The sequence below is a fragment of the Chionomys nivalis genome, chromosome 16 (assembly GCF_950005125.1).
Source record: "Chionomys nivalis chromosome 16, mChiNiv1.1, whole genome shotgun sequence".
NCBI classification, from domain to species: Eukaryota; Metazoa; Chordata; class Mammalia; order Rodentia; family Cricetidae; genus Chionomys; species Chionomys nivalis.
The window spans coordinates 60,856,606-60,883,693 of record NC_080101.1 but is presented as its reverse complement, the minus strand read 5'-3'; the positions used below and the strand labels follow the sequence as shown (position 1 = coordinate 60,883,693).

The window sequence follows — 27,088 nt, the reverse complement described above, 5'->3', positions numbered from 1 at the left end:
CCATTTATGACTAGCTGTTGTTGGACTGAAGCCTGTAAGTTATTCCAGTAACTCCCCCCCCACACACACACACACTCACACTCACACACACACGTATATATATATACAGGTGTATGTCCAACAACATTCTCAACATATTCATCTTTCTTCACATCGTGTGTGTGTGTGTGTGTGTGTGTGTGTGTGTGTGTGTGTGGAGAGAGAGAGAGAGAGAGAGAGAGAGAGAGAGAGAGACAGATTCATTCTGTAAGTTTTGTGACTCTACAGAAACCTGACCAATAGCGCTCTGTTCAGCATCAAAGCAGACCTGGTCACCAGCTTCTCCCAGCATCCCTCAGTCCTTATCTGTTACAGGATACTCCTGGCTGGCATACTTGGCCCCCTAGCCTGAACTCACCAATCAAGGGTACTGGGCTGTTCTTCCCTATATAATCCAGACATTTTGATTACCTGCCCTTTTTTGTACTTTTGGCTTCCTGGTTACTGCACCAGGTCCCCTCTCTCCCCTCTTCCTTCTCCTCCCCCTCTTCCCACAGCGCACAGCTAAGTCTGGTCATGACCAAATGAGCCTCCCCCGGACATCCAGGGTCTGCCTCTACCTATGCTCGACCACATTCAACAATAAACCTTCTCTTCCACCATACCTAAGAGCATTCATGTTTCCTTTTCTTTTCCTTTTTATTTCTTTTTTTATTCTCTTGATATTGCTTCAAAGACCTAGAATCATGAAAAGGTCTTTAAATAAGACTGCACGATCCTACTGGTAAATGGTCCTGTAAACTTTGATCTATAGCCATCAAGCAATAGTTACTGAAACATTATAGGACCTTAGCAGCCCAGTATTGCTATCACTTGGGATAAATTACTAAGATATTCGGGAATCTTTGCCAGATAAAAATTCTAAATTACATGGGACTAATACACAATAAAATAATGTTCTACGTGCCTATTTTTCAAATCAGTTTTCATACATCAAAGAGCTGCTAATTATGGAAAATGACTAATAACCTTTTAGCCCCCAAACTAGTGATAACTACAAGTCCCATAATGCAAAGCTCGAGCCTGAACCTAGGTTACCCACAGTGCCTCCTGGGAAATGAAGTCTTTTCGTCACCTACTTGGCAAACCAGATACTGTAACCCCACTTCTCAGAAAGTCGCTTTTAATAATAAAGCCTGTGACAAACCATCGATTCCCTGGGAGGAGATTGGATTTGTTCTGGCTTCTGCAGAGACAGGGACCAACAACTCTAGTGAGAGCCTCCGGGGGCGGCACCATGCTGTAACGTCACTTCCTGGAGCCGCAGCCCGGGCCATCCTCCCTCCCTCCGGTTCGCGGGAACCGGGCTGGGCTGCTGAGCACGGGCACCGAGCAGCTGCCTTCGGGTGAAGGTCACGTGCGTCATCCCGGGGAGGAGGCGACCAGCCGCTGTCGAAGAGGAGACGCCTTCCTTAACCCGAAAGCGGGGGCCGCAGAGCGCGCCGAGGTAGGACGCGGGGACACCTGCCGCCTCGACGGCTGGCGGAGGGTGCGGGGCCGCTGCGGGACCCCACGTCAGCCCTGACCTTCAGTCACCCTGGGGGGCTGGAAGCGCCGAGCGGAGACCACACCGCCCTGCCATGTCCCCCGGGCCTGCTGTCAGGTAGCATTGGCGCATCCTCATGGGGGACAAACGTCAGGCGTCCCCAAGAATGCGCGCGACACGCCCTCCGCTCGGCTGCTCCGGCCGGTGGAATTCCGGGGTGCACGCGTAGGCCGTCTTTGGCAGGCCGGGGCCTCAGGTGGCAGATGTCAACCGCTGGCGCTGAGAACTCTGAGAAGTCATGCCCAGTTATCCTTTCTTTCTTCTTCTTCTTTATTTTTTATTTTTTGGTGGGGGGTGCGTCAGGAAGAACTCAAGAGGTGAATCAGCAGCTGGGGGTTCTTATAAGGAAGGTTCACTGGCCACACGAGATTAAAAACCCTGTTTCAGCATCTTACCAAAGGCGGTAGAGTTGAGCAAATGAAGCTGGGCTGGTAGGTGCCCTGTTGTTGTGTATAGACCTGTCATTTCTAGAAGTCAGCACTTCAGATTTTAGAGTTTGTTACTTAGTGATGGGATGATAAATCATTACCTTTTTAAAGTACAAAATGACTCTGACACAAAATACAAACATCTTTTGGGCCCTAGATTGAGAATAGAAACTAAAACAATGTCGTAATTCTTTAATCTTGTTGATTATACATCCTGATTAAATTTTGATCAAAATTTATTAACTTGATCAAATTTATTTTTAAATCTATTTGATGCTAAGTTTTATAAAATGTTGTCTTCAGAACAGTTGTTGCTGGCTTGGTGGTTCAGGTGCGCATCCCTGCGCTCAAGGCTGAAGCAAGAAGATCAGGAGTTCAATTCTATCTGGACTTCTTAGCGAGTTCACAGGGAGCACCTTGGTAAGTCAGCAAGACCCTGTAAAGCCCAGTGTGTGCTCTTCGTGCTACAGTACGGTCCACTAGCCGGGAACTACGCTGGAGATTTAAAAACATACACAGACACGGGGACAGGGGTCATCCTTGAAACAAGAATGCCCCCTTTACTGTGTTCAGGGGCAGCTTATATAGGGCTCTGGCCACGCCCCAGCTCTTTCAGCTACAGACCCATCAGAACCCACTCCCCTGCCATCAGGGTCGTGCTTAGAGCAGCAGGCTTCAGAGCAGAGGAAAACAATTTTTTACAGGAAATTCAAGACCCCATCTAAAAATTAAAAACATTTTTGAGAGGGGTAGAGTATTTGCCTATCATACCAAAATAAAAGAGTACTTCTTTTTTTTTTTTTTTTTTTTTTTTTTGGTTTTTCGAGACAGGGTTTCTCTGTAGCTTTGGAGCCTGTCCTGGAACTAGCTCTTGTAGACCAGGCTGGCCTCGAACTCCCAGAGATCCGCCTGCCTCTGCCTCGCAGTGCTGGGATTAAAGGCGTGCGCCACCACTGCCCGGCTTTAAAGAGTACTTGTCAATACATAGTACTAAGTTTGTGACTGACCGTGGTCAGCATGCTTACGTCCTTGGCATATAAAGAGGCGATGTGAATGATTTCCCTTCTGTTGCTGTGCTGTTCTTGTAGTATTGTCAGGATGACAGAAATCTCTTACTTTTCCTCGCCTGGGAGGGTGTGTTTGTATGTGTGTAATATTTGAAATGAATATTACAAAAATGGAGGAATGCAAGTAGTCAGAAAAAAGAATTCCACATATTATGAGGGTTAAGAAAAGAGAAATTGAGTAAGTTTGTTCTCTTTACCTTGCAAACAAGAGTCCACAGAAGTAACTCAAATTAAAGATATGAGAAGTATGTCTTCATAAAATAATTGAGTGCCACAAATTTAAAAAAAAAATGTTTCCTTTTTGAGTATATTTTAGGTAGAACACTAACCCTTCATTATTTCCTTCTCATTGTAGATAGTGAATTCCTAAGAAGAGAGTAATGAACTGCATAGTGGTTGTCCTGTAAGGGTTCGAGTCAAAGGTGTACACGTTTGTTGCCAAGGCCAAAGAAGATGGCAACCCCTTATGTCCCAGTTCCCATGCCAATAGGAAACTCGGCTTCTGGTTTTACAGCCAGCAGAAATCAACGGAGTTCTTCTTTCGGTAGTGGCTCCACAAGCTCAAACTCTTCGAGAGGCCACTTAGAAGACCCAAACATGGGTAATTTTAAGCAGACGAATGTTCAGGACCGGATGGATAGTACATCTTCAGTCTGTGGCAGTCCTCTCATCAGGACCAAATTTACAGGTGTAGATTCATCCATTGAATACTCTGCTAGACCCAGAGACACTGAAGAGCAGCATCCTGACTCAGTGAACTGGGAAGAGAGACCTTCTACACCGACCATTCTGGGTTATGAAGTTATGGAAGAGCGAGCCAAGTTTACTGTAAGTGTTGCTTCTGCTGCACACAGTGACAAGTCAGAGAGATTGGTGTCCTTGAGCGTGTGCTCCTTAAGGCAGTCCCATTCTTCACATTCTTGACCGTAAAGTTCTATGACTTTTACTCAGCAGACATACGTCGGTAACTAGCACATAGATAAAGGAAAAGAACGTGGTCTGCATACCTAGAGCACCTCATGCTCCATGACAGCCAGTACCCACTCACCCGCTGCTTTTCTGGTAGTCTCAGTTAATTTTGCCCCATTTTGTCCTTGACACAATGTGGCTGTTGAGCGTATACTCTTTAGGATTCAGCGTTGTTTCAGCATTATGCTTGTAGGAGTCACCCCGAAGCTTACATAAGTTAGGTAGCTCATTTTTAGTGTTGGCAATACTTGTTTCTTAGGTTCTTTCAGACACTACTGCTGTGATATTAGTGTTGGTCAGTTGGGAAGCACACGTACACATTTCCATTTGCAGTACACTTAAGAGGAAAGTGCTAGTTCAGAGCCCAGCCGTGAAAGAGACTGGTGAGCCATGCTCTGTAGGGGTCGCTCCACTGCAGTGTGTGGGATTTCCACTCCTTCCACACCTAACTAGTGTGTCACCTTTTCTCTTCCTTCTTAATTTGTGTATTCCAGTTTAGATAAGATGTGAGTTTTCTTACCTAGCTAAAGTGGAGGCACATGCCTTTAATACCAGCACTTTGGAGATTGCAGGTGGATCTGTAGGTTCAAGGCCAGCCTGGTCTACAGAGGGAGTTCCAGGACGGCCAGGGCTATACTGAGAAACCCAGTCTCGAACCCCCCCCCCCAAAAAAAAACCGCCCAACAAACACCCTCTGTAGCTATTGGATATTCTCTTACACATCTCCTTTGCCATTCTCTGAGTTCTATACGCAAGTCCTTTTTCAGATGTGTGCGTTGTGACTGTTCTTTCTTTTCCTTGGGTCGTGTGATAGATACAGCCGTAACGAGCGCCAGTGTGCTGTTCTCTTTCCTTACTAATTCCCGTCCCTCGTTTCTTCTGAAGATGATGTCTCGCTGTGTGACCCGGGCTCTCTGACATGCCCTTCTGCTGCCATTGCTTCTCAGATGCTAGGATTAGGCCATGTTACGAAGTATGACTCTGCCTAGCACTTTTTTATAATTTTTGCCTCCTCTAATGTTTTTGTCCAACTTTTTTTGTTAGATCTTCCACGTTTTACATCAGCAGACCATCCAGGCACGATTCTTATGTCCATATTATGATGAAAGGCTAAACCATTTCTATTTTTCTGGGAAATCTCTTAATCAGACCTTTATTTAAAAGCGCTTTTTCCCAGTGTTGCCTATGACATAGTTCATAAAGGTGAGTCCCCTTCTATGCTTCATTTTTCTGTCTTACCAGTTCCACAACCCTGATTAGTACAGCATTTAATACCCAGTGTTTGCAACACTCAAGCTGTTTCTCGGGATGACCTCTGCTGTGTCTGCCCTGTACACTGGTTTTCTTAGGTCTGCAGATCAGCTGGACAGAACCTTCATCTTCACCGCACTCTCTTCACCTAGCTGATAAACCATTGACTTTAAGTCTTTAATAGTGTTTTGTATTTGCCGATGCAGGTCTTGTGGTCAGATTTGTCTGGTATAGCTGTTTGATACTCTTAGAGAAGATCTATATTTATTTGTTTTCTGTTTTTTAACTACTTTTTTTTAAAAAAAAATCTGCCCAGTTCTAATATTTTGGGGTATTGATTCATTTGTTTCTTTTATAGTACTTTCATACAGGGTTTCCCTATGTAGCCCTGGCTCTCTCTAAAACTCACTGTATAGACCAGGCTGGTCTTGCACTCATATAAATCTGCCAGTCTCCACCTCCCAAGTGCTGTAGTTATAGACATGGGCCACCACACCCAGCCTAGTTTATATACTTTAATATTGTGTGTTTATGAGTATTGGGCTGTATGTGTTTTTCATTAACCCTGCTATACATTACATCAAAGAGTTTGTTTTTGGATTTTTTTGAAGTAAAGTTTTTGTGTTTATGCTGATAGTTCATGCTGTTAACTTATGCCTAGAGGAGAGGACCTCCAAGAGTAACTGTTAAAATTTTTGAAGAAACAATCTAGTATAGGATGCAGTTGTCATACCACTGGGATATGTGTGAAAGCATCATTCATAATGTTTCACCAATTATGACCTGATGGCTGTTTTTAGTTTGACCCACCCATCTTATGTAAGAATGTGTACTCATTGAGAGTTTGCTAGGGGGCTGGAGAGATGGCTCAGTGGTCCTGGTTTCACTTCCCAACACTCACATGATAGCTAACAAATGTCTGTAACTCCAAGATCTGAAACCCTCACACAGATATGCATGCAGGCAAGGCTCCAATGCACATGAAATAAAAACAAAAAACAAAAAAGTCTGCTAGGGGTGAGTGTTTGGTCCACTTAGATTCTTGTGTTGAAGCCTAACCTCCACAATGGTGCCGCTAATAAGTAGAAGCAAGCTGGGGAGACAGCTCCGTGAGTGAAAGCGCGCACCACCAAGCTGATGGCCTTCGCTCATCCCCGACTCTCATGGTAGAGAGAAAGAACGGTTCCAGATGTTGCTGTCTGACCTCCACACATGTGCTATGCATTTTATCTTAGTCGTAGTTTTAAAAATTATTTTGGTGTCTCCATCTCCATGTATTTGATTATCTAAATGATTTCATATTTCTTGCGTAAAAAGTACTTGATATATCAAGTAAAGTTTTCTAGAAATATTTGACCTCTTTCTTTGTCTTCCCTCTCTCCTTCTCCCTTCTCTCAATATCGTTTTCTCTGTATCTCTCCCTTTCTCTCTTCCTAGGTATATAAAATACTAGTAAAGAAAACCCCAGAAGAAAGCTGGGTGGTTTTCAGAAGATACACTGACTTCTCTAGGCTTAATGACAAAGTAAGTAGTCAGTAAATCCCAAGCTGCCTCTCAGTTGTGAGTTATGAATCTGTTCACTGTGTCTTTGTGGGTTCATAAGAAAATCATAGACTTCATTTCACTGTAATAATCTTCTGTGTCATCTGCACAGTTAGCTGCTTATTTATGAAAAATTGTTCTGCTATAAATAGTAAATTTTTAATGTTTCCTGTATGATTATATAACCTCAAAAGTTTGAGAAAAATCTACGTAACATCACTTATAATTAAAGGGAAATAAACAAAAATTTGTAATGTTAGTATTAGTTCTGTTACTGCTGACGCTGTTAAAACTCTCCCTAAAGTGGCTTGCAATGAGGTGCGGGTACTTTTTAGGCCCAGACAAGCTCACAGCCAGTCGTGGGCCAGGCTGGACTCTTTATCTGGCATCTCTGGGGAAGAATCAGCTTCCATGCTCATTCAGGCTTTGGTCAGAGTTTAGTTACTGACGTTGTAGGGACAAGTCACTTGTTGGATTGCTGCTGTCTTAGGGCATAGATCCATCCGTATTTGTGAGTTCTCTGCTTCAGAGTTGCAGCCCAACATTGTATGAGTTGGTCAGTGACTGCTCCGAAGCTGAAGAGAAGATATGCAGATAGCTAGTTATATCGTATTTACAGTATGTATGGAATCAGAAATGCAGGTGAATCCACTCCTTATCCACAGGGATGACTAATGAAAGTAGAGAATCCCATGTGCAGGCCCTGGAGCAACTGGAATGCCTGCAGCACACTTGGGAGGCACCAAGAAGCAAATGCAGAAAAAGCCTTAGTTGGTTTCATTATCTTAAGCTTGTTTAGTGAATAATTTTATTTAGTTAATGGTTTAGAACAGTACTCAATTTATGTCATTGAGTTTAATGTTTCTCTCTCTCTCTCTCTCTCTCCAGTTGAAAGAGATGTTTCCAGGCTTTCGATTAGCACTTCCTCCAAAACGCTGGTTTAAAGATAATTACAATGCGGACTTTTTAGAAGATAGACAATTAGGATTGCAAGCATTTCTTCAAAACTTAGTAGCTCACAAGGACATTGCTAACTGGTATGTAACAAACTGAAATAAGAGATTATAAAATCATTTCAAAAGCCAATTTAAACTGAAGAATAATTTAGGACCAACTTCATATAAGCACATAATGGAGGGTGGGGATTTAATTATTTCTCTCAGGTCTCTACATGGAATTTTCTTGCTTTCTTTCAATGGAGGAATTTATTTGTCATTTCATTTGTATTGAAGGGAAACTCTATTTTTGTATCCTGCATATTAGACAAATCCTGCATTTAAACAAAAATGTATATAGTATTCAACTTTTTGTTAATGTAACAATAATTTTTTTTTTTTTGGTTTTTTTTTGTTGTTGTTGTTGTTTTCGAGACAGGGTTTCTCTGTAGCTTTGGTGCCTGTCCCGGAACTAGCTCTTGTAGACCAGGCTGGCCTCGAACTCACAGAGATCCGCCTGCCTCTGCCTCCCAAGTGCTGGGATTAAAGGCGTGCGCCACCACCGCCCGGCATGTAACAATAATTTTAAGGCTAATATTTTTATGGTAATATAAAAATAGTAATAATACTTATAGTAATATAAAAAATATCCAAAGTAATATAAAAATTAAGAAGTTAGATTAATACATGTAGTAAAGTGAAATTTCTGGAAACATTGAACAGCGGATCAAGATTATTTTTTTTTTACTTCTTAATATAAGAAAATCCCTTAATGAATTATCTTGTTTGACGTGTTTACATTAGTAAAAAAATTAGGACTGTTTTACAAAAGCTACAGAGAACAGTTACAGTGAACAGTAGCATGTGGTGCATGTCTATGGCTGTTTTCATTGTTCAGATCATGATGGAAAATAACCAAGCCCTGTGCCTCTTCTTCCCTTTGTTCTACTCCGTCTTTGCCTGTCACCTCCAACCTTGCACACTGGGCATGAGCACCTGCTCGTCAGGGTGTGCGGCCTGAGAACGGTCTTCAGACGCGTTGGTGTCTACCCAGACCTGCCAGTCATCTTTCACACAGCCCTGGCGACTTCAGTCTCTCCTCGTGTTTAGGGCCCACTCACACGTGTCTGCTTTTCCTGTGGTCTCTGCCATCTCCATCCTCCGTCTCCGCCTTAGTTGCTGTCATCTTCCCTGCCTGCCTTCCCCTCATTCACTCTTCCTTCTGTAGTTCACTACAGCCTCTCATGCTTTTGTGATGCAGCTTGATGAGGTCATTCTGGTCCCAGCCTACTTGACTGTCTTTCCATCATGGAATCCTTATTTCTCCATTCTCTGTACATCTGCCGTATCCATCTCCTTACCTAACATTATCATGCTCCTTGGTCTTCAAGTGTGTTTCCTAGAAAGGCAGTGTTTCAGACTTCTCCTCTCCGGTAACTCCTATACATCCTAAAACTTTCAACACAGATTCACTTCATTAGGTAACTGGCTTTCTTGACTAGATCCTTGTCTCTCCCGCACAAAAAACAAGGTTTCTCCTTCCTCATAGTATTTGTAGGAGGCCATCAGTGGTTTTAAAGTTCTCTCCTAGTGCTTTTAGACAGCTGTGGTATGTAGTGAACTTCTGTTTTTCTAGGTAGCTTTGTACCAAGCTTAAGAATTGAGAAGATAGCACTTTAGCCATTACCAGTGTAATTTTCATGGCGTGCCCATTAAGAAAGGCTGGTTGTTTCTTGACTTTTACCGTATTTTGGTTTGCATAATATTTTTTGATTATTTGGTTCTGTTTCTTTCACCAGATTGTAAGGTTTAGTTGTGTGGTTCTTTCATTATTGTGCAATGTGCCATGCTAGCACAGTGCAGACTCGGTCAGCTCTCACAATCTCTTGAATAAGTGAATGCCAAACCTATTGTTAGCTCTATTAGAAAAGAGAAGTTTGTGCAAATGAGACAAAATACTTGTGTGTGTATATGCACAGAAATATACATATTTACATTTCTCAAAATACAAAAGAAGAAAAGTTATCATTAATGCCAGAACAAAAAAAAGTAACAATAACTATTAAGTACTCAAATCATAGAAAAGGTCCTTGAAATTTATCTTACACTATACCATAAAGGAACTGTAATATAAGAAATGTATACATGCTTGCTCTTTTCTCTTGTCCCATATTCAGTAAACCTTTGTACTGAAAATGTGCTAAATTACACTCTGTGAACCACTTTAAGTAACTTTGCTTACAATTTGCTTTTTAAGTAGCAAAATGTAACTTATTCAGATGCATAGATTTCAAAATTACCAGGACTAGATTTCAGTCATTAAAAGTTAGGCATTGCAGCCAAATGTGGTACCGAAGCCTGGGGTACCAGCTCTTGGGAGGTAAAGGCCAGATGACTGTGAGTTTGAGGCCAGCCTGGAATGCGTGCAAAGGTCATATCAAAAAATAAAATAGATGAAAATAAAGTAGATAAAATTTACTTATCAGGAAAAAGAAAAATATGTAGGTCAGTAAAGAACATATGCCTTGTATACACGGGACTTTAAACCTTAGAACTGCAAATAGATGTAAACTAGATGGGATAGAGCATGACTTTAAACCCAGCACTTGAGGCAGGCAGATCTCTGTGAGTTCCAGAGAGAGAGAGAGAGAGTTAGTTCCTCTTGCACAGAGGGCCTGCCGTCAGTTTCCAGCCATCTATTAAGATGGCACAAGTCCCTCTTCTGACCTCCATGGGCAGCAGGCACATAGCTTACTTACATGCAGACAAATCACTTAAATACAAAAAATAAATCTCAAAACATTTTTTGAAAGATTACTGAGACAGCACATCTCTGATCATTGGTAGTTGCTTTTCTTAATTTACAAATGTGCATTTCAGGAAAATTAAAGTTTCTTAGCCAAGTAAGATGGTGAAAGTATTTGTTTTCTTGGCATCTTAGAGGATTAAAATTTACGAAGTATCTAGTGCACTTCAACATTTATTTGTCCAAGCCTATTACTGCTTTTGTTTTACATCATCAGGATTCACAGAATCCAGTTAAGAACTTATACTGATTGAAAATGAAATACTTTTGTTTTATGACAAAGTACACATTAATTTTTCTGGGTATTATGTAACATGTAGCTTGAAGAGGTTTCTTTAATTGTGACACATACGAAGGTGAAGAGAAGGATTATTTATCTGTCATAAGGGTTAACCCCATAGCTCCTCGGTCTCATGTCTGTAGAGAAATCGGGCTTCTGTTTGAGTAAAGGAAGGAAATTTGTAAATTACAGCTCTGTCTGATGGAGATTTTTAAAGTAGAGGCACTGGAAGGGAGGAGCAGCACTGGAAGGGAAGGAGGAGCAGCACTGGAAAGGAGGGAGGAGCAGTATTGGAAGGGAGGGAGGAGCAGCACTGGAAAGGAGGGAGGAGCAGTATTGGAAGGGAGGGAGGAGCAGCACTGGAAGGGAGGGAGGAGCAGCACTGGAAGGGAGGGAGGAGCAGCACTGGAAAGGAGGGAGGAGCAGTATTGGAAGGGAGGGAGGAGCAGCACTGGAAGGGAGGGAGGAGCAGCACTGGAAAGGAGGGAGGAGCAGCACTGGAAGGGAGGGAGCAGCACTGGAAGGGAGGGAGGAGCAGCACTGAGAGGGAGGGAGGAGCAGTACTGGAAGTAGGATCTGTATGTTTGGAAGGTAAGGTTGAGTTTGGGGGTTGGAAAAAAATGTATAAATCAAAAAGGAAGAATTCAAAGATGTGTAGTGAGCCTGAGGCTGCCAAAGATCTATTTTGAAATTCAAGGTCAGCTTCTTAAAACTGACATGGTAGCTGCCTGCTTTGTGTTTGCACCTTCCAGGACTGGCTCCTCTATAAACATAATGCCTGCTTCTCAGCCTGTCTGAGGCTGAATTCCTTGCAGCAATTCTGCCATCCGGGGCAGTGTTCCTGTTGTGTTCCATGTACAGGACTCCACAGTCTGTCCCGTGTCAACTTGCGTAGAGAGGGAAGAAGTCGCTGTTCAAAGTCTTCATTGTACTTAAAAGTGTAGGAGAGAAGAATCTTTCCCTTTTGCTGTGCTGAAAAGAGAACAGAAATTTCTTCCCGAGGGATAAAAGAACAGACAAAATTTATACATTTACAAAGAAATGTATGGTGGTGTACCATACACTCAAGCACACAGAGAATGAGGGAGGAACATCTCAGTTTCCGGACCAGCCTGGCCTACACAAGGGCCTACACTGCCTGTCTGTCTGGGATGCTGGAGCATTGGCTCAGGGTTAACAGGGCTGACTGTTGTTCCTTTGGAAGAGTTCCACATTCCAGTGCCCACAGGGCAGCTAATAACCATGTGTAACTCTGGCTTCCAGAGGATCTCCCAGGTCTGCTCTTCTCCGAGAGCATGGTGTGCACGTAGTGCAGACAGACACACGGGCAAGCTCCCGTACACAGCAAAATATCAAAAAGTTAAGCATAGGTGTATCTTCATTATTATATATAAATAATTGTCTGAGTGTTCAGTCTCCACTGTCCCTTTGGGTGAGCATGTGCACTGAACTCTCCGGTAGCCAGAGCGCCATACCACGCAGCTATTGTCACTGCTCAGCTGGCAGCGCTCAGTGCTTTAGGATTGCTCCAGCTGCGACAGGCGAAAGCGGAGGAAACCGGAAAGGAAATTAAAACTCCTAGTTTAAAGTGCTCAGACTATTGTTTCCAGGTCTAGTTACAAAACACTATTTCCATTATAGTGGGATGTATTAGAATTTTTACCCATTCAAGAATTTTTTATTTAGAGCGTATTGTGTGAAAGTACAGCTTCACTAAGATGAAGTAGATGTCGGTCCTGTATTAAATCTAAGTGAGAACATGTGCCCCCAGAAGTGAGAGTGGAAGGAAGTATATCTTTTAGCTGAGGAAATGTCAGAACTTATGACAGGATGACATTTGGACTAGTCTCTAAAGAAGTAATGGTATTTGTACCATGTTGGAGAGAGTGAAGAAGCGTTCGCCAGATGAAAGGGAACTTTCTAATCAAACTGCAGCAGTAAAGCCTAGGGTCATATGTTGGGAACAGTATAGTATTTGGTTTGTCAGAGTGAAGTACAGTTATTTGCAGTCTCCGAGTTTAAAAGCGGCTGTTTCCTGCCGTCTCCCACACTGGCGTCAGCTCACCATTATGCACCATAACAGTGTTTCGCTGTTCTCGCGAGTATGCCACGTCCTCTTTGCACTGTCTTCTCCTTTTAAACTCTTAAATCTACCAGTTAAACCGTAAGAAGTCCTGTGGAAAGAAGCTTTCAGACCCTAACAGCAAACCTGTCGGAGGAGGGAGAGGTAGGTAATGAGAAGCTTCTACAGATAGTGCTAGACCAGCTGAACCATGAAGCCCAGAAGGCCGGTCAGGGTGGGCTGCTGAGCCAGGGCAGCAGCGTGCATGAGTGGAGGCAGGTGGGCTGAGACACAGCTGCAGGTCAGGATGTAGGCTGCTGCAGTCGTGGAGGAAGAGTCACACTAGTGCAGGTCACAAAGGACCACCTGATTAGTAGAGGCTCTAGTGGGTAGAAGTATCCCGGGGAAAGTGGTCAGAATCTAAGCCCCCTTACCACCCTTTCTCACTGTTGAGAAGCCTCACAGCCTCCCACTGTTCTCCACTCTGATTGTCTCTCCAGCCTTGATTCCTCAGTCTTCACCTTTAAGGTGTATTCAATAGATTGGTGTGTATGTTTTCATCTGAAATCCCTCATTGTTGTATGATACTTTGATTGCATTCTAACAATAGAGTTTGTTTTGAATGAGAGAGTGGAGCCACTATTAACCACAGAGGTTTTGGAGGACTGAGGAAGTAGTAAGGCGGGGCTTAGAGAGGATCTCCTTCCTTTTGGAGGAGGGAACGGAAGAGGAAGGGAGGTCACTGGTGGCTTCTCTGCAGCTTCTCTGATCCTTCAGGTTCTTACCCTGATATCTGACTCCCGAATTTTTATTGATAAAGAATAATTAGTTAAACGTGTCACCTCTTAAAACTTTTATGTAATGGCTTCTGTGTCAAATTTGGTATTTCTGTTTTAGTATACTTTCATTTAATTTTTTTTTTAAGAGGCAAGGTCCTGCTTTATAAGCCAGACTGGCCTGTAGCTTATAATTCTCCTGCCAGAGCCTCCCGAACACAGGCTTGTGCCACTGCACTAGGCTCTTTAATTGATTCTTATTTGACCTTTTAATGAGTTTAGGCCTTAGTTTTATGGGTTCTTTTTCTTTTAGAATGCAAAGTGAATTGTAAAAAAAAAAAAAGCCTATTTAGCTACTAAACTACTAATTTTTCAAAAATAGTCAAAGTCTAAGGAAATAAATTATCTATGAAAGGAAATAAGCAACAAGAAATTGTAAATATCAGGTGAACATTTAATAACGGGGTAGTTTATTGGGAGCACAGTTTAAAGGTACAGTCGGACTCTTAGAGAACACTCGTTTATTAGGAGCACAGTTTAAAGGTACAGTCGGACTCTTAGGGAACACTTGTTTAAGAGAATAAAAGAAAGATTCAAGTTAGAGCACAGATTTTCCTGGATGTAAAGATGGGGCTGAACTGCATGCAGCAAACTGCTCTCTCTTGAGTTTTAAACTGATTTTCCCAACATGCTAACAGATGGTCTGCCATGGGACAGGGGTCAAGTCTTCCCTTGCTTTTTGGTTCCTGGTTTTCAGATTTTCTTGTCTGTCTCCATCCAGAGTGTCCTGGTGAACCCATGAGCAGTCGTTCCTGTAGCTCTCTTGTGTCTGGCTGTAGGTGTTTCACAGAAAGAGTGGCTGGGTGGGAGGAGCTGTAACTCCCCCACCAGAGGCCGGCAGTCCTGCTCTCCCTGTGCTCCTAAACCAGGGGCAGTGTTCTAAGCGCCAGAACGTGATAGTCATACATGCAGATTGAGTGTGTTCAGAGAAAAGTGTCCTCCAAAGAAGTATTTGGCTTTACCAAAACATAAGACAAAATAATTTTCAGGTAGAAAGGGACGCAGATTTAAGGTCCATCTCTACCTTCTGCCTAGACTTTGACACCCTTCCTGAGATAGGGAGATGTCCTGCCCGACAGGGCTGCTGTGCATTTGAAGCGGTGCATTGCAGTCAGTGTCAATGCATTGGTGCTGCTCCTAGGAGACGTTCAGGAAGCATTCGGGAGACGGAGTATGGTCCTTAATGCTTGCTGTCCAGTTACCCTGAATGGTCCAAGAATGAGTGAAGACTCAGAAGTAGAAGCCTGGGGCAGACAAATAAAGGAAATAACTGGTTCCCCACAGGGTGGCTTCTATAAACACACACACACACACACACAAACGTAGAACATCACTTGTGGTTGCCTGAAGCTTGAAAGGGACAAAAACGTAGCAGGTGGTTCTACATCACTGTCAGTCTTCCGTGCTCATGGACATTTGTCTTTTCTCAACCTCCCTGGACATGTGTCCTTCTTCCAATATTATAAAACTTTAACAGTCTAGAATTTGCTTGCCATCGGCTCCTTCTCTCTGTTTTCGGACTTCATGTTATTAACACTGCTTTTTTGTATTCCTATTTTTCTTTTTGGAGAGCTCTCACTTAATACCCAACTTACCTCTTCATGATTATAATGACACGGCTTTGTCATTGGAAACGTCTCGGGACTAAAGCGACCCCAAGTCCCATTCTCTTCAGTGCAGGGTGGCATCTCCTTTATGTAGGGTGGCAGTTAGTCATGTTCCTTTCCTTTAAAAAAAAAAAACTGTAAGCTGCATGTATATGCCAAGTTAGCTCTCAGGCCCAGCATTACTGTTAGAAAGAGGAGGGCATTTTATTGTGGGGAGTTGATGATCCACCTTTTTAAACCACTGCTGATAGAAAATAATATACTTCATTATATAAAACATTTAGTAATTAATGATTTTTTCTTTTAATATCTGGGAGAAATATGTATATAAATAATAAACATAGCAAGGGCAGTCTTTACAGTGTTTCAGAGTAAAGGCTTTTCAGACTTTGGAAGCATTCTGTGGTGAAGAGTGTAAGTTAAGAACTGCTTTCCTTCATAGTCAGGTGACAGGTGTTCAGTGCTGGACTGATGCTTCTGAAAGGCAGAGTGACGGTGGCTGCCCAGGCTGCTGCCCTCTGCGTTATTCTGAACTGTGTGTATTGTGTAACAGGAAACTTGTGATTCTTATTTACATTTGTAGGTCCTATGACTAGCATAATGCCTTTGTGTCTTTCATAGTTTGATATTTGCATGTGGCTACTTTCGTGAAGACACATACATGAATCGCTTTTTTATTTATTGTCTACAAATTGTCTGCCTCACACACTGTATAGCTTCAATGTAACTTTTGCTTTCTGCTGTCTTTTGTAAACTTATTTGTATGCCAGCTAATTTTTTTTACCTTTGAAAAGCCTTGCAGTGAGAGAATTTCTTTGTCTGGATGATCCACCAGGTCCATTTGATAGCCTAGAAGAAAGCAGGGTAAGTGCTGTATTATATGTCACATGAAATAGGAATAAATAATACAGTACAGTTACTACATTGTTTCTTGGATGGATTAGCAAACAGCAAAATATTATCATTTCAAACTACAGTGGATTTTATACAGACAGGTTTTAATGTTTAGTCAAAGGTTACTTTCATGGAAATACTTGGTCCTAGTTTAGTGAAAAGATAAAACTTCGTACGTGGCATGTAGTGATAAAAATCTAAAATCCTTTCTGCTGTATTTTTACTACAAAAAGATTAATGAAATGCTACAGGAATTTGCTTGAATTGGCTTGTGATTTTATGATGGTCATTTCTTTCCTAAGGCCCCAAGTGAGGAACCTGCTCTTAGACTCCCCTTGAGTTGCTCTTCAACAGTAGACAGGGTTGTCTTGTTAGCAATTCAGCTCATGTTTGATGGTACTCAAATTGCAATAATTGACACATTAAAGTGGCCCATTTCTTGAAGCAATAGGCTAGATTCACTAAACAGATTTGGCTATAATAGATTAGCTGGAATTTTATGCGAGTTTACCCCCAAATGTTTAATGGCATTTAAATGAAACAGATTTAATTGGTAGGCTTGCAGTTTTGTTCAGCTAAACTGTAGCACTTCTTTGTGTTGGAGTAAACGCTGTAGCTGTTTAAACAGCTTGATTAAAGGAAAATTTCAAAAGCTTTGCTCATTTGTTGTTTGTCATTTTGTTGTTAAATATCCAGCTTAGTAGTTTTTAGTATTCATACAGCTGCGGCACCATCGCCAAAATCCAGTTTTAGAGGATGCACATCACCTCAAACATTTTAGTCTGCACCTCAGCCCAAGACAATCCGTAATCTGCTTCCATTCCCTACAAATGTGCCGCTTCTGTTTGTTTTGTATATATAGGTTCATGCAATAATGTGGGCATGTCTGTATCTGTAATGCACATGCAGTATACATAATCATTTGTATATATGATGTGCATGATAGAGTTTACATATTTTAATCTTTTCTACCTTCACTTAGCATGTTTACAGGGTATTCCATTTTATAGCTTCTATCATGAGTTTTTATGCTTCTATCCTTTTATGACGTGTGCACCAACTTACATTTCCCCCATCACCAGCTGAATGATACTTAGTGTATGCAGTTTTATACCAGGTCACACTATGGACAACTTCTACACACTGGTACATGCATGCTCTCCTTTCTCTTCAGTGGTTTGCTGGCATCCTGACATCTAACTTTAAAGAAACTTTTCTGAACAAATGGACTATTTCACCTGTGTAGTTTCCACTGGTAGTTGGGAGAACTTCTGTTTCTCCATTCCCTCACAAACATTTAACAGTAGACACTTCCTTTTCCCCCAGGTTGCTTTTCTTCCAGCCCCTTGGATGGGTCTTTTCATCACCTTCTCTGTCCATCTAAATGAAAAGTTAGCCTTTAGTTTTATTGTCGTTCCCATTATGTGATGGATACTTTGCTCTGTCTCTGACTTTAATAACCTGATTGTAATGAATCCCCAGGAGGCCTAAGTTCATCTCTGCCCTTCACTGAGCTTCCCGGGCCTGGAGGCTACTGCTTTACCTCAGCTGTGAAGGTTTCCTAAGAAGTTGTTTTCAATCCCATACTCCCTTCTCCTGTGTCTCCCTGTAATTTTCATTTTGTTGCATAACTCTGAAGTGTTGTTGATTTTTCTCAATTTTACTCAAGTCATTTTTTCTTTGTTTTCAAGATTGGATTATTTCTGTTGATTTGTTTTTGAATTCGGGGATCCACAGTTCTATCTTGTCAGGTCTACCATTGAGTATTTCTTACTGATTTTGTTTTAATTCCAAAACTTTAATTTGCTTCTATTTGTCACTCTTTTTTATTAAGATTCACTATTTAGTGAGAATAAATACACCTTTAATTTTTTTCTGGCTTTAGTGCATCTAATGCACAAGCTGCTTGAAAAATCATTTATTTTGTATACCATTATTTGAGGTCATTTAGAGATAGTTTCTATTAACTGTTGTTTTTCCCGGGAGTGCTTGGGGTTTTTTGGTTTTTGTCTGTCTGTTTCCTATTGTTTTATTAAATACTAGATACTTCAGGAGATGCATTTAGCAGCCTTGATCTGGTTTCTGCTCCCTAGATTGTTATTGGTCTCCTGATGTAATAGCTGTGGTATTAGTCTCTGCAGCTTGTGTAGTCAGTGGATCTGGGCTTGTTTTCTTATTTTGACCTAGAACGTGTTCGAAAAGTTAAAGTTCCATTTTAGTTAGACACAAAACAGTTGGCATTACTACTTTTTCTGTTCATGAGGAGAGCTCATGATTTCTCTTCCTTTCAGATAGAGTGTTCTGCCTTCCTCCAACACAGTTCTTCAACATTTTTAATTTTTACATTTTTCCTTTTTACAAAAATATCTTTTAAATATTTTAATTCAAAATATGCACTGACTAAGTTGAGAAAGAATGGAGTTGATTTGACTTGAGATTTTTGAAACTCTAAACTATTGCATAGGGACTGGCTAATTCTTTGGCAGGGAGAACTGATGAATACCTTGCCAATTTTGTTGGAAAAACTAATGGAATAAATCACCAAAGCTATATTTAGCCTGTACATTCAACACGGCAACGTAGACTGTAGCTCTTGGAATTTTTCTGTGAAATGAATGTAGGGTGTTAAGACTGCATTAGAAAATGAGTATTTGCAGTCACAGAAGATCGCATGCCTCACATCCGTCATCCAAGGCAGTTTGGGTCTGGCTGTTTCCTAAGAGCATAAAGTGTTTTGCGGTCTCATTAATAGGAGAATAGTCCCATCAGCACACTTTCCTAGTGATTACTAGGAAAAGGTGTCTCTAGGGACACCTTTCCTAAGAGAGCGCTCCCTTGTGGTGATGTAGGGTGGAGTGTCTGTCAGTTGACACATCGGCCCTGTGTTTTCCCAGTGCTCCTGTCCTCATTCACCTCCAGTATTAGCCTTTTGATTCTAGGCTGATTTTCTTGGTTTCCAGCTGGCTGTTCTATGTTAATGCCTAGATAGGGCTCTGATACAGTTGGCCCATTACCGTACTTCATCATATTTCTTGTGCTTTTTATTTAACTACCCTCCAGTACGCAAATGTAATCTTTAAATTATGTTCTGATAGTAAAACTTGCTTTTCTGTATGGGTAAACACTCATCCCAATACCACTTATAAAGTAAGCGTCACTAGTCAAGTCTTCCTGTCTCATGAGTCATTCATCTGGCCTGTTCGAAGCCAGTCATTCCAGCTTCAGTTAGCTATCTCCTCCTGCCAGTTCTGTACAGGCAATTATAGTAGCTTTAGAAGCTTAGAGTCTGAAGAGCAAAGGTTCTCGCCCATGTTTGTTTGTTTTCAAAGTTGGCCATTTATTCTTCCATGTGAATTTGATAATCAGCTCATGAATTCCTTGAAAATCCTATTGCATTTTACTTGGGAATATTCTTCAATAAAGGTTTTATTACTTTTCTCCTTTAACTTCCAAGACATCATTAATTTCAATAATTCTGTTAGTAGTTGCTGTTTTATAATTTAAATTTTTGTTATTGAATTGTTGGATTTTGTATGTTTATTTCACATCCCTACTGTATTTTTGTAGATCCTTTTGAATTGTCTGCATATCTCATTGTATCCTTACAATACTGATAGCCAGTTTTTCCCTACTGGTCTTTAATGTTGTGCATGGCATTTTTCTGTATTATTGTGTTTGCTAATATATCCTTAGAGATAAAGTGAAACCATCATAGCAGGCATACTTTACACTTCTTCCTAACCTTGAAGAAACTGTGACATCATGAAATGTTTTCTGTAAGCTGTTGGTAACTGTGGTTTCTTCACTTGTTACTGTCTCTTCGTAGGTTAGGAAGTTATTCCTAGTTTGCTAGGTTGTAGGGTGTATGTATTTGTATCCTGTTGATGATTTTATTACATATGTAAGGATACTTTTGTGAGCGGTCTTTAGTCAACATGAATTACATTCATAGATTTTCAAATGGTAATTATTTGCGAGAGAAAATTTCATGGCGGGGTGGAGGAGCATTCTAGGCAGGGTTTCTCTGTGTAGCTTTGTAACCTATTCTGGAACTCGCTCTGTAGCTCAGGCAGGTCTTGAATGCACAAAGATCCACTTGCCTCTGCATCCTGAGTGCTGAGATTAAAGACGTGCACCACCACCACCCGGCTGAAAATTTCATTTTTAATTGCTGAATTTAGATGATAATGATTTTGTATCAAATTCCTGAGTGTATCATTATTCTTTCTATCTATTGTTGAATCTGGTGTTAGGATTATTTCAGTTTCCTAAGGGCAGGAATCATTCCTTTCTCTGTTCTTCAGAGCTACTTGAATACTGTTAATAGCTTTTGTTATTGGAGTCTTCTTAGAACTTGTCTGAAAGACTAATTTGACTGATAATTCCTTTAGTTTATCAGATATAATAACCATTTCTATTGTTTTTAATAAATGACTATAGTTTATTCAGATTATACTTGGGAAAAGCAGTTTTGTATTTTTTATAAAAATCAACAGCTTTTATGATTTTAAAAATGAAGCCATGTAATCCTATTCTTCATTCTCTTACATGCTATTCTATTACTTTATCTGTAATTATACATCCACTCTCCCTACTGTGATCATTCTCAAGGAACAGAATTTACAAGTACCCCTGTGCATGGGAATTACAAAATAGCAGTAATCTAAAAAGATAAGCATGAAGAAGAAATTGCTTGAGTTTTTATGTGTATTTCTTTGATACCTGTATTCCTGACTCTTTAGTAATGTTTTAGAAAAGGGTACTGCTTCAGTACATAATTTTTCTTTACCTGTGTGTTCTTTATAAAGGCATTCTGTGAGACTTTAGAAGAGACTAACTACCATTTACAGAGAGAACTACTGGAAAAGCAAAAGGAGGTGGAGTCCCTGAAGAAACTGCTCGGGGAGAAGCAACTTCACATAGACACATTAGAGAGCAGAATGAGGTGGGTCATGGCACATTCCCTCCAGTTCCGCAAGGCTGACTCCTCACATTCTAGGCCCAGTTGCCTTTAGATCTGACTGTGACTTAAGAAATTTCTGATTCTCCATGCCCTGGGCTCTTGGCCTACTTTCTTGTAAACCAATTGGATGTAGGAGGCTGAACATTTCAGGATGAGAACCCTCAGGAGATAGAACTCTGACTGTTGAGAAAGTGAAATGCTTTCATGTTATCGATGGAACATGACGTACTAACTTCTAACTGCAAAAGCTGGGGTTTGCCTCCCCACTGGTATATACTAATGCATGTGGGAAAGACTCTCAGTTATTACAGCCGCTGAGTTCACTCTTGAGTCCTCATTTAGCGATTTACTAGCCGCTTGACTGTGCAGACTTAGTGGCTGGAGACTAAGAATGCTGCGTGTTTTCATGACAGCGAAGGCACACCTATCTTATTCAGAAGAAGTAACTTTGTGTTGTAATGTACTTCTAGAACATTGTCCTTAGAACCTGAAGCATCACTGTATGTGTCAGGAGCAGAAGGTCGACAGATCCTAAGGGTGGAATCCTCTGTACTTCAAGTCAATCGGGATGTCTTGGATGAAGACTCTAGGTATATAATTGTCTTAGTGTTTCTGTGGCTGTGGTGAAACACCAAAACCAAAAGCTACTTGGGGAGGAAAGAGTTTATTTGTCTTGCCTGTTCATCATTGAAGGGAGTCAAGACTCAGACATGGCAGGAACCTGGAGGCAGGAGCTGATGCAGAGGCCATGGAGAGGAGCTGCTTCTTGGCTTGCTTCCTCTGGTTTGCTCAGCCTGCTTTCTTACAGAACCCAGGACTTCCCAGAGGTGGACACTACCCTCAGTGGACTGGGCACTTCACTATGATCATCAACTAAGAAAATGCCCCACAGGCTTTCCTATAGCCCAATCTTATAGAGACATTTTCTTAATTGAGGTTTCTCCTCTCAGATGCCTTTAGTTTGTGTTAAGTGGACATCAAACTATCCAGCACAATAATGTTTAGTTTACTACAGCCTGTACATTTCAATCCAAAGAGTATTCTTCATGAACTTTATGTTACTAGATCATGAATCTGCTCATGGAGAAAAAAAGGAAAGAAAGAAAGATATTAAAGTACCCTGGTTTCTCCCTAAGAAGTGAGTTGGCTGGCTCACCAGTCTTTCCTAATTGGCGAATTGCAGGCCACTGTGAGACTTTTGTTGGGAAATCAGGCAGAGGCCAGTGAGGTGGCTCATTGAGTGTTTGCTGCCAAGCCCGACAGCTGGCATCCAGTTCCTTAGTCCCACCTCAGCGGAAGGAGAGAACCAGCTCCCTTCAGTTCTCCTCTGACTTCACACAGACAGGGGCATACGCGCACACACGTACACACACACTCTCTATGAATGAACGTAACTTTTAAGTGAATAGCATCTAAGGAATGACACCTAAAGTTCACCTATGATCACGATAAACTTGTGTATACATGTACATGTACCCATAGACACACAAATAATTTCTGGTTGAATATGTAAAGACTTCACATTAAATGTGTAAGTAGCCTTTCTATAAGAAAATAGCAATAAAGTAAACGCATGTGTCTGCCCTTGTCCACTTCACTGACGTGACCCTCTTCTTTTACAGAGCTAATAATAAGCCACACTTCAACCCTAGAGAAACCAGAAGTGCGATCGCAGACATAGAGGTCGCACAGTTGGCGTACAGTGTTGAAGATGACTAACACTGGTGACAGGGCTCTCCATCTCAGCAGGTTGCTCTGAAGAAGACTGGAACAGAAGAGAGCAGGAGTGCGCGTGTGTAAAGTTTACATAAAGTTTCCTTTTTTAAGTTATTGGAATAAGAACTATATTCATGGCTGCTTTGACTGTCTTTTCCAACGTTGTATTTACTACACTGAAAAAACTATTTAGAATTGTTATCAGGGCCCATATTCTTAAATACTTTACATAAATTATTACAGTGTCTTGCCTGTATATTGCTCCAAGCTCTACTGTGTGTGTGTGTTTGTGTGTGTGTGTGTGTGTGTTATGTGTACTTGTCTTAAATCACCAGTTATATTAAGTGAAAACTAATTGCATGTTAGAATCTGGGTAATGTTTCTATCTCGGACATGATATAGGTTTAAATCAATGGACACCATAGGGAAGATAAAGATGAACCAGTTTGAAATGTTGCCTTGTCTATCATCTCTAAATAAAAATTGCTTACTTGAAATGTTAATACTATTTAAAAAAAAAAAAGATGACTTTCTAAAGCCAAAGATAATGTGTCTTGAAGATCTGTAATTAGATAGGCAAAATGACAAAATAGCCTTGATTTAAGTGATAATTAATTAATGTCAAGATACTTACTATAAGGGTTCTGATTTATTAATATCTTATACTTGGATATTTTCTGCATAATCCAACTCAATTCTCTACCCATTGGTCCAGTGGAGTTTGCCTCATTCGGAACACTACCTCTTTGTACTAATCAAGACATATTCTTTTCAAAATAGATTACAGTTTTGAGGCAAGTGAGTTACAGAAAAAGAAAACAAAATAAATAACCGTATATACTGCAAACTCCCCAAGTAGCTTGACTCCTGGTGTTCCATTTGTATTTCTCTGTGTGTGAAGATGTTATGCTATATGATGGCTGATTTCATTTATAATGTATTTAGCCAACTGATGCACTTTATGATCATTAAACTCTTTTGTGCCAAGTTCAACTGGTGAGTTTCTTTAGTAAGTGGAGTTAGCTGTAAGAATGATGTATACCTTTACTGTTATTACAGAAGACTTCTAGGTCTGTGAGCCAGCCTTGTGAAATGTTAGTTCAGCTCTGTGTACAGTTGTAGAAATGCCTTCCTTCATCTTGATAATGTATGTTTTCTGTTTCCGCTGTTTGTATATTATTTTTAATGTGTATTATAATCACAGTAACATCTCAAAATCCCAATTGGCATTGGATTACATATGCTTTCTAAAATCTGAAAGACCCTCCTAGAGAAATGAAAACATTCTCATTTCTCCTTTATAATCTAAAGTGGTATCAGTGTCTAAAGATACATACTGAGGTGCAGTTGTTTAAAGTTCTGATCACATACATGCATGACTCTTGTTAACCTTTGATCTTACAAGGAAAATACTTTTTACCAAAATAATAAAATTAAGTCTTTGTCAGAATACACAGATATGCTCTGAATTAGAATATTTTTGTTAGAGAGGATTAAAAATGTGCTTACTTATCCTTGGAGATAGTGAGTCTGCTTATTCGTGTTAGGTTATTGTAGGCGTGGAGAAAAGCCTGAAAAGAACAATCCCTTAAATGACTCGATACCAGTTGACCACAGTGGTCTCTGCGAATGCGTTATGTTAAAGTACTGGTGTCTGCGTCAAAGGGAACTACAAACTGAGAATCCAGCTTCTCGGATTATATTTAAAGTTCTCTTTAGGTAAACTAATTTTTAGAAGCTGATTTTTTTTTTTTTTACTTTTATAATACATTTTACTCCCAAGTATCCATAAGTGAATTTTCCATTACAAGAGTAGCTGTGTTATCAGATGTTGGCTACTTTTCCTCCCCTATGCTTTCTCTGTGCTCCCTGTCCCTGCAGCTTTCACAAGTCAGACTCCATGTAAGAGCCGTTTCACGTGAATGGAGTGAGCTTAGGATTCTTTCAAGCTTATACTTGATATTCTTGGTGTTCTGTAAAGTCTTTGTGAATAGGTGTCATGCCCTTTAAAGTAAGCTGGAATGTGGCTGAAACAACAGGTACTGTGAATAATCCTTCAGCTCAAGAATCCTGCCACTCACTGATTGCAAAAAGCTAAATTGCTCTTGCCTTAGCATTATATTAGTGACTTCAGATAGCACATTTTAAATGCTAGCAATTAGTGGCCTATCAAAGGACAATGGGTTGACCACAGTCTCAAATGAGACATACATTACCTACCACTTGCATTTGTCGTTTGCGAAGATCTGTGTCATCTCTCCACAAAGTAAAAAGCAAACATCCAGGTTATGCGTGAGAAGTGAAATGGAATGCTTTGTGATAGATCCTAGTGAGGATAAATTGAATCTTTGTGATAGATCCTAGTGAGCATAAATTGAGTCTTTGTGATAGATCCTAGTGAGGATAAATTGAGTCTTTGTGATAGATCCTAGTGAGGATAAATTGAGTCTTAATACAGTGTGTGTAGCTGAAGGTAGCCGCACCTCACGTAGTGCTACACAGCCCTTTGAAAAAGTGCAGCCAAAGCCCCTCCATGGACTCCTTAGTTGGTCTTCCGTCCAAATTTCTTGTTTCTTTAGACAGCAGACACTGTCCATGAGCAAAGTCAAAGGGGAACAGAGTTTTTGCAAAGATAGGAATTGGGAAAACTAAGCGCTGTGTTTCCCAGCTCCCAAGAGGTAGATCAATGCCCTCATTGTGGCTAAAGAGACAAATAGGAAGCAACTGGTTGACTTTGGGAATGTGTTCCTGTAAGAAGGTAATCAACCACTCAGAGGCCCTTGGTCCTGCCTGAAGGCAATGTGCTAGACTGTTGGCTCTCCACGGGAAGCCTTCCCCTCTGAAGAGGGGGGGAACAGGAGGAGGGGAGGGCTCTTTGTTAAACCACTACAAATTGAGGGTTTTATTATACTGAGAAAATCTGCCTGAAATTTGGAATACAAATTATAAATGGGGGTGAAGCTGTTCAAAAAAGGCTTTTCTGTCTATAATGTCTGTCCTCCAAGTGACTGTCCTCCAAACCAAGCAACTGTCGTCTTGGGGAGTACAGTTGTGTTTCACCTGCTCCTTTGCAAAAGATACCAACAGGGCTGGTCAGCAGTTCACCCCGTCATAGAGAGGTGGAGTAAGGCATGAGATTCTCACTTGAGTACCCAGATGCTCGCCACCATCTGGCAACTCTGCACATGGCCAGTGGGAGGGTCCTATAGTGTACAGAGACCCAGGGAGGTCTTGAACTGGCCTCTACCTGTCTGGCTACTGGAGAAGCACTCATCCCTGCTGGGTAAGTCTTTTCACTTGCTTGTTAGGCTTGAGAAGTGCCCACATTACTCTAAGTAACCCCTGCTACCTAGGCTCTGTAAGGAAGTTCTGTAAATTCAGTGGTTCCCCAGAATGAATTTGGGTGGAATCCTGCCTTTGTTGTGAGGACCTCCAGAGGAATTTTAGCAACAAATGGTACTGTATATTTTGTTAACAAAGCAGAATTAGATGGATAAAATTTGTTTTCTTGAAAATGAAAGCACATTTATTGAAGAATATGAGACTCCTTATAGTAGTTTGAATGAGAATGGCCCCCACAGGCTCATACATTTGCTTAGTCACTAGGTAGTGGCACTATTTGAGCCGGATTAGGAAGTGTGTGACCTTGTTGGAAGAAGTGTGTCACTGTGGGTAGGCTTTGAGTTCAAAGACCCATGCCAAGCCCAGTCTCCCAGTCTCTCTCTCTCTCTCTCTCTCTCTCTCTCTCTCTCTCTCTCTCTCTCTCTCTCTCTCTCTCTCCCTCCCTCCCTCCCTTCTTCCCTCCCTCCCTCCCTCCCTCTCTCTCTCTCTTTCCAGACCAAGATGAAACTACTCCATGCCTGTCTGCATGCCACTATGCTCCCTGCCATGAACTAAATCTCTGAAACAGTAAGGAAGTCCCGAGTTACATTTGCCTTGGTCATGGTGTCTCTTTACAACAGTATCTAACACATAGTTGGTACCAGGGACTGGAGTATTACTGTGACAGGCCTGACCATGTTTTTTGTTGAGGAATATGGATGGTTTGGAGACTTTGGACTAGAAAAGCAGGTGGCCATCCTAGTAGGAGCACAGTGCTAAGGGGGATTTCAACTGTGAAGTCCCAGCTGAAGTGGTTCCAGAGGGG

At 41.2% G+C, this 27,088-nt stretch overlaps 1 protein-coding gene across 3 annotated transcripts; it reads left to right on the top strand.

Annotated features, from left to right (window-relative positions):
• The first annotated feature begins 1,331 nt into the window (after window positions 1–1,331).
• Snx16 (sorting nexin 16) lies at window positions 1,332–24,355 on the top strand. Of its 3 annotated transcripts, none has more exons than XM_057790960.1 (9): window positions 1,332–1,486; window positions 2,322–2,433; window positions 3,436–3,908; window positions 6,738–6,824; window positions 7,731–7,879; window positions 16,163–16,232; window positions 21,071–21,207; window positions 21,696–21,815; window positions 22,848–24,355. In XM_057790960.1, the coding sequence occupies exons 3-9, from the start codon at window positions 3,534–3,536 to the stop codon at window positions 22,942–22,944; spliced, it is 1,035 nt and encodes a 344-aa protein (XP_057646943.1). In that variant the 5' UTR covers window positions 1,332–1,486; window positions 2,322–2,433; window positions 3,436–3,533; the 3' UTR covers window positions 22,945–24,355. The 3 variants fall into 3 exon arrangements, with proteins under 3 accessions (XP_057646943.1, XP_057646940.1, XP_057646942.1); XM_057790957.1 differs by having other exon boundaries at window positions 2,317–2,433; XM_057790959.1 differs by lacking the exon at window positions 1,332–1,486 and adding an exon at window positions 1,897–2,016 and having other exon boundaries at window positions 2,317–2,433.
• The last annotated feature ends 2,733 nt before the right edge of the window (window positions 24,356–27,088 follow it).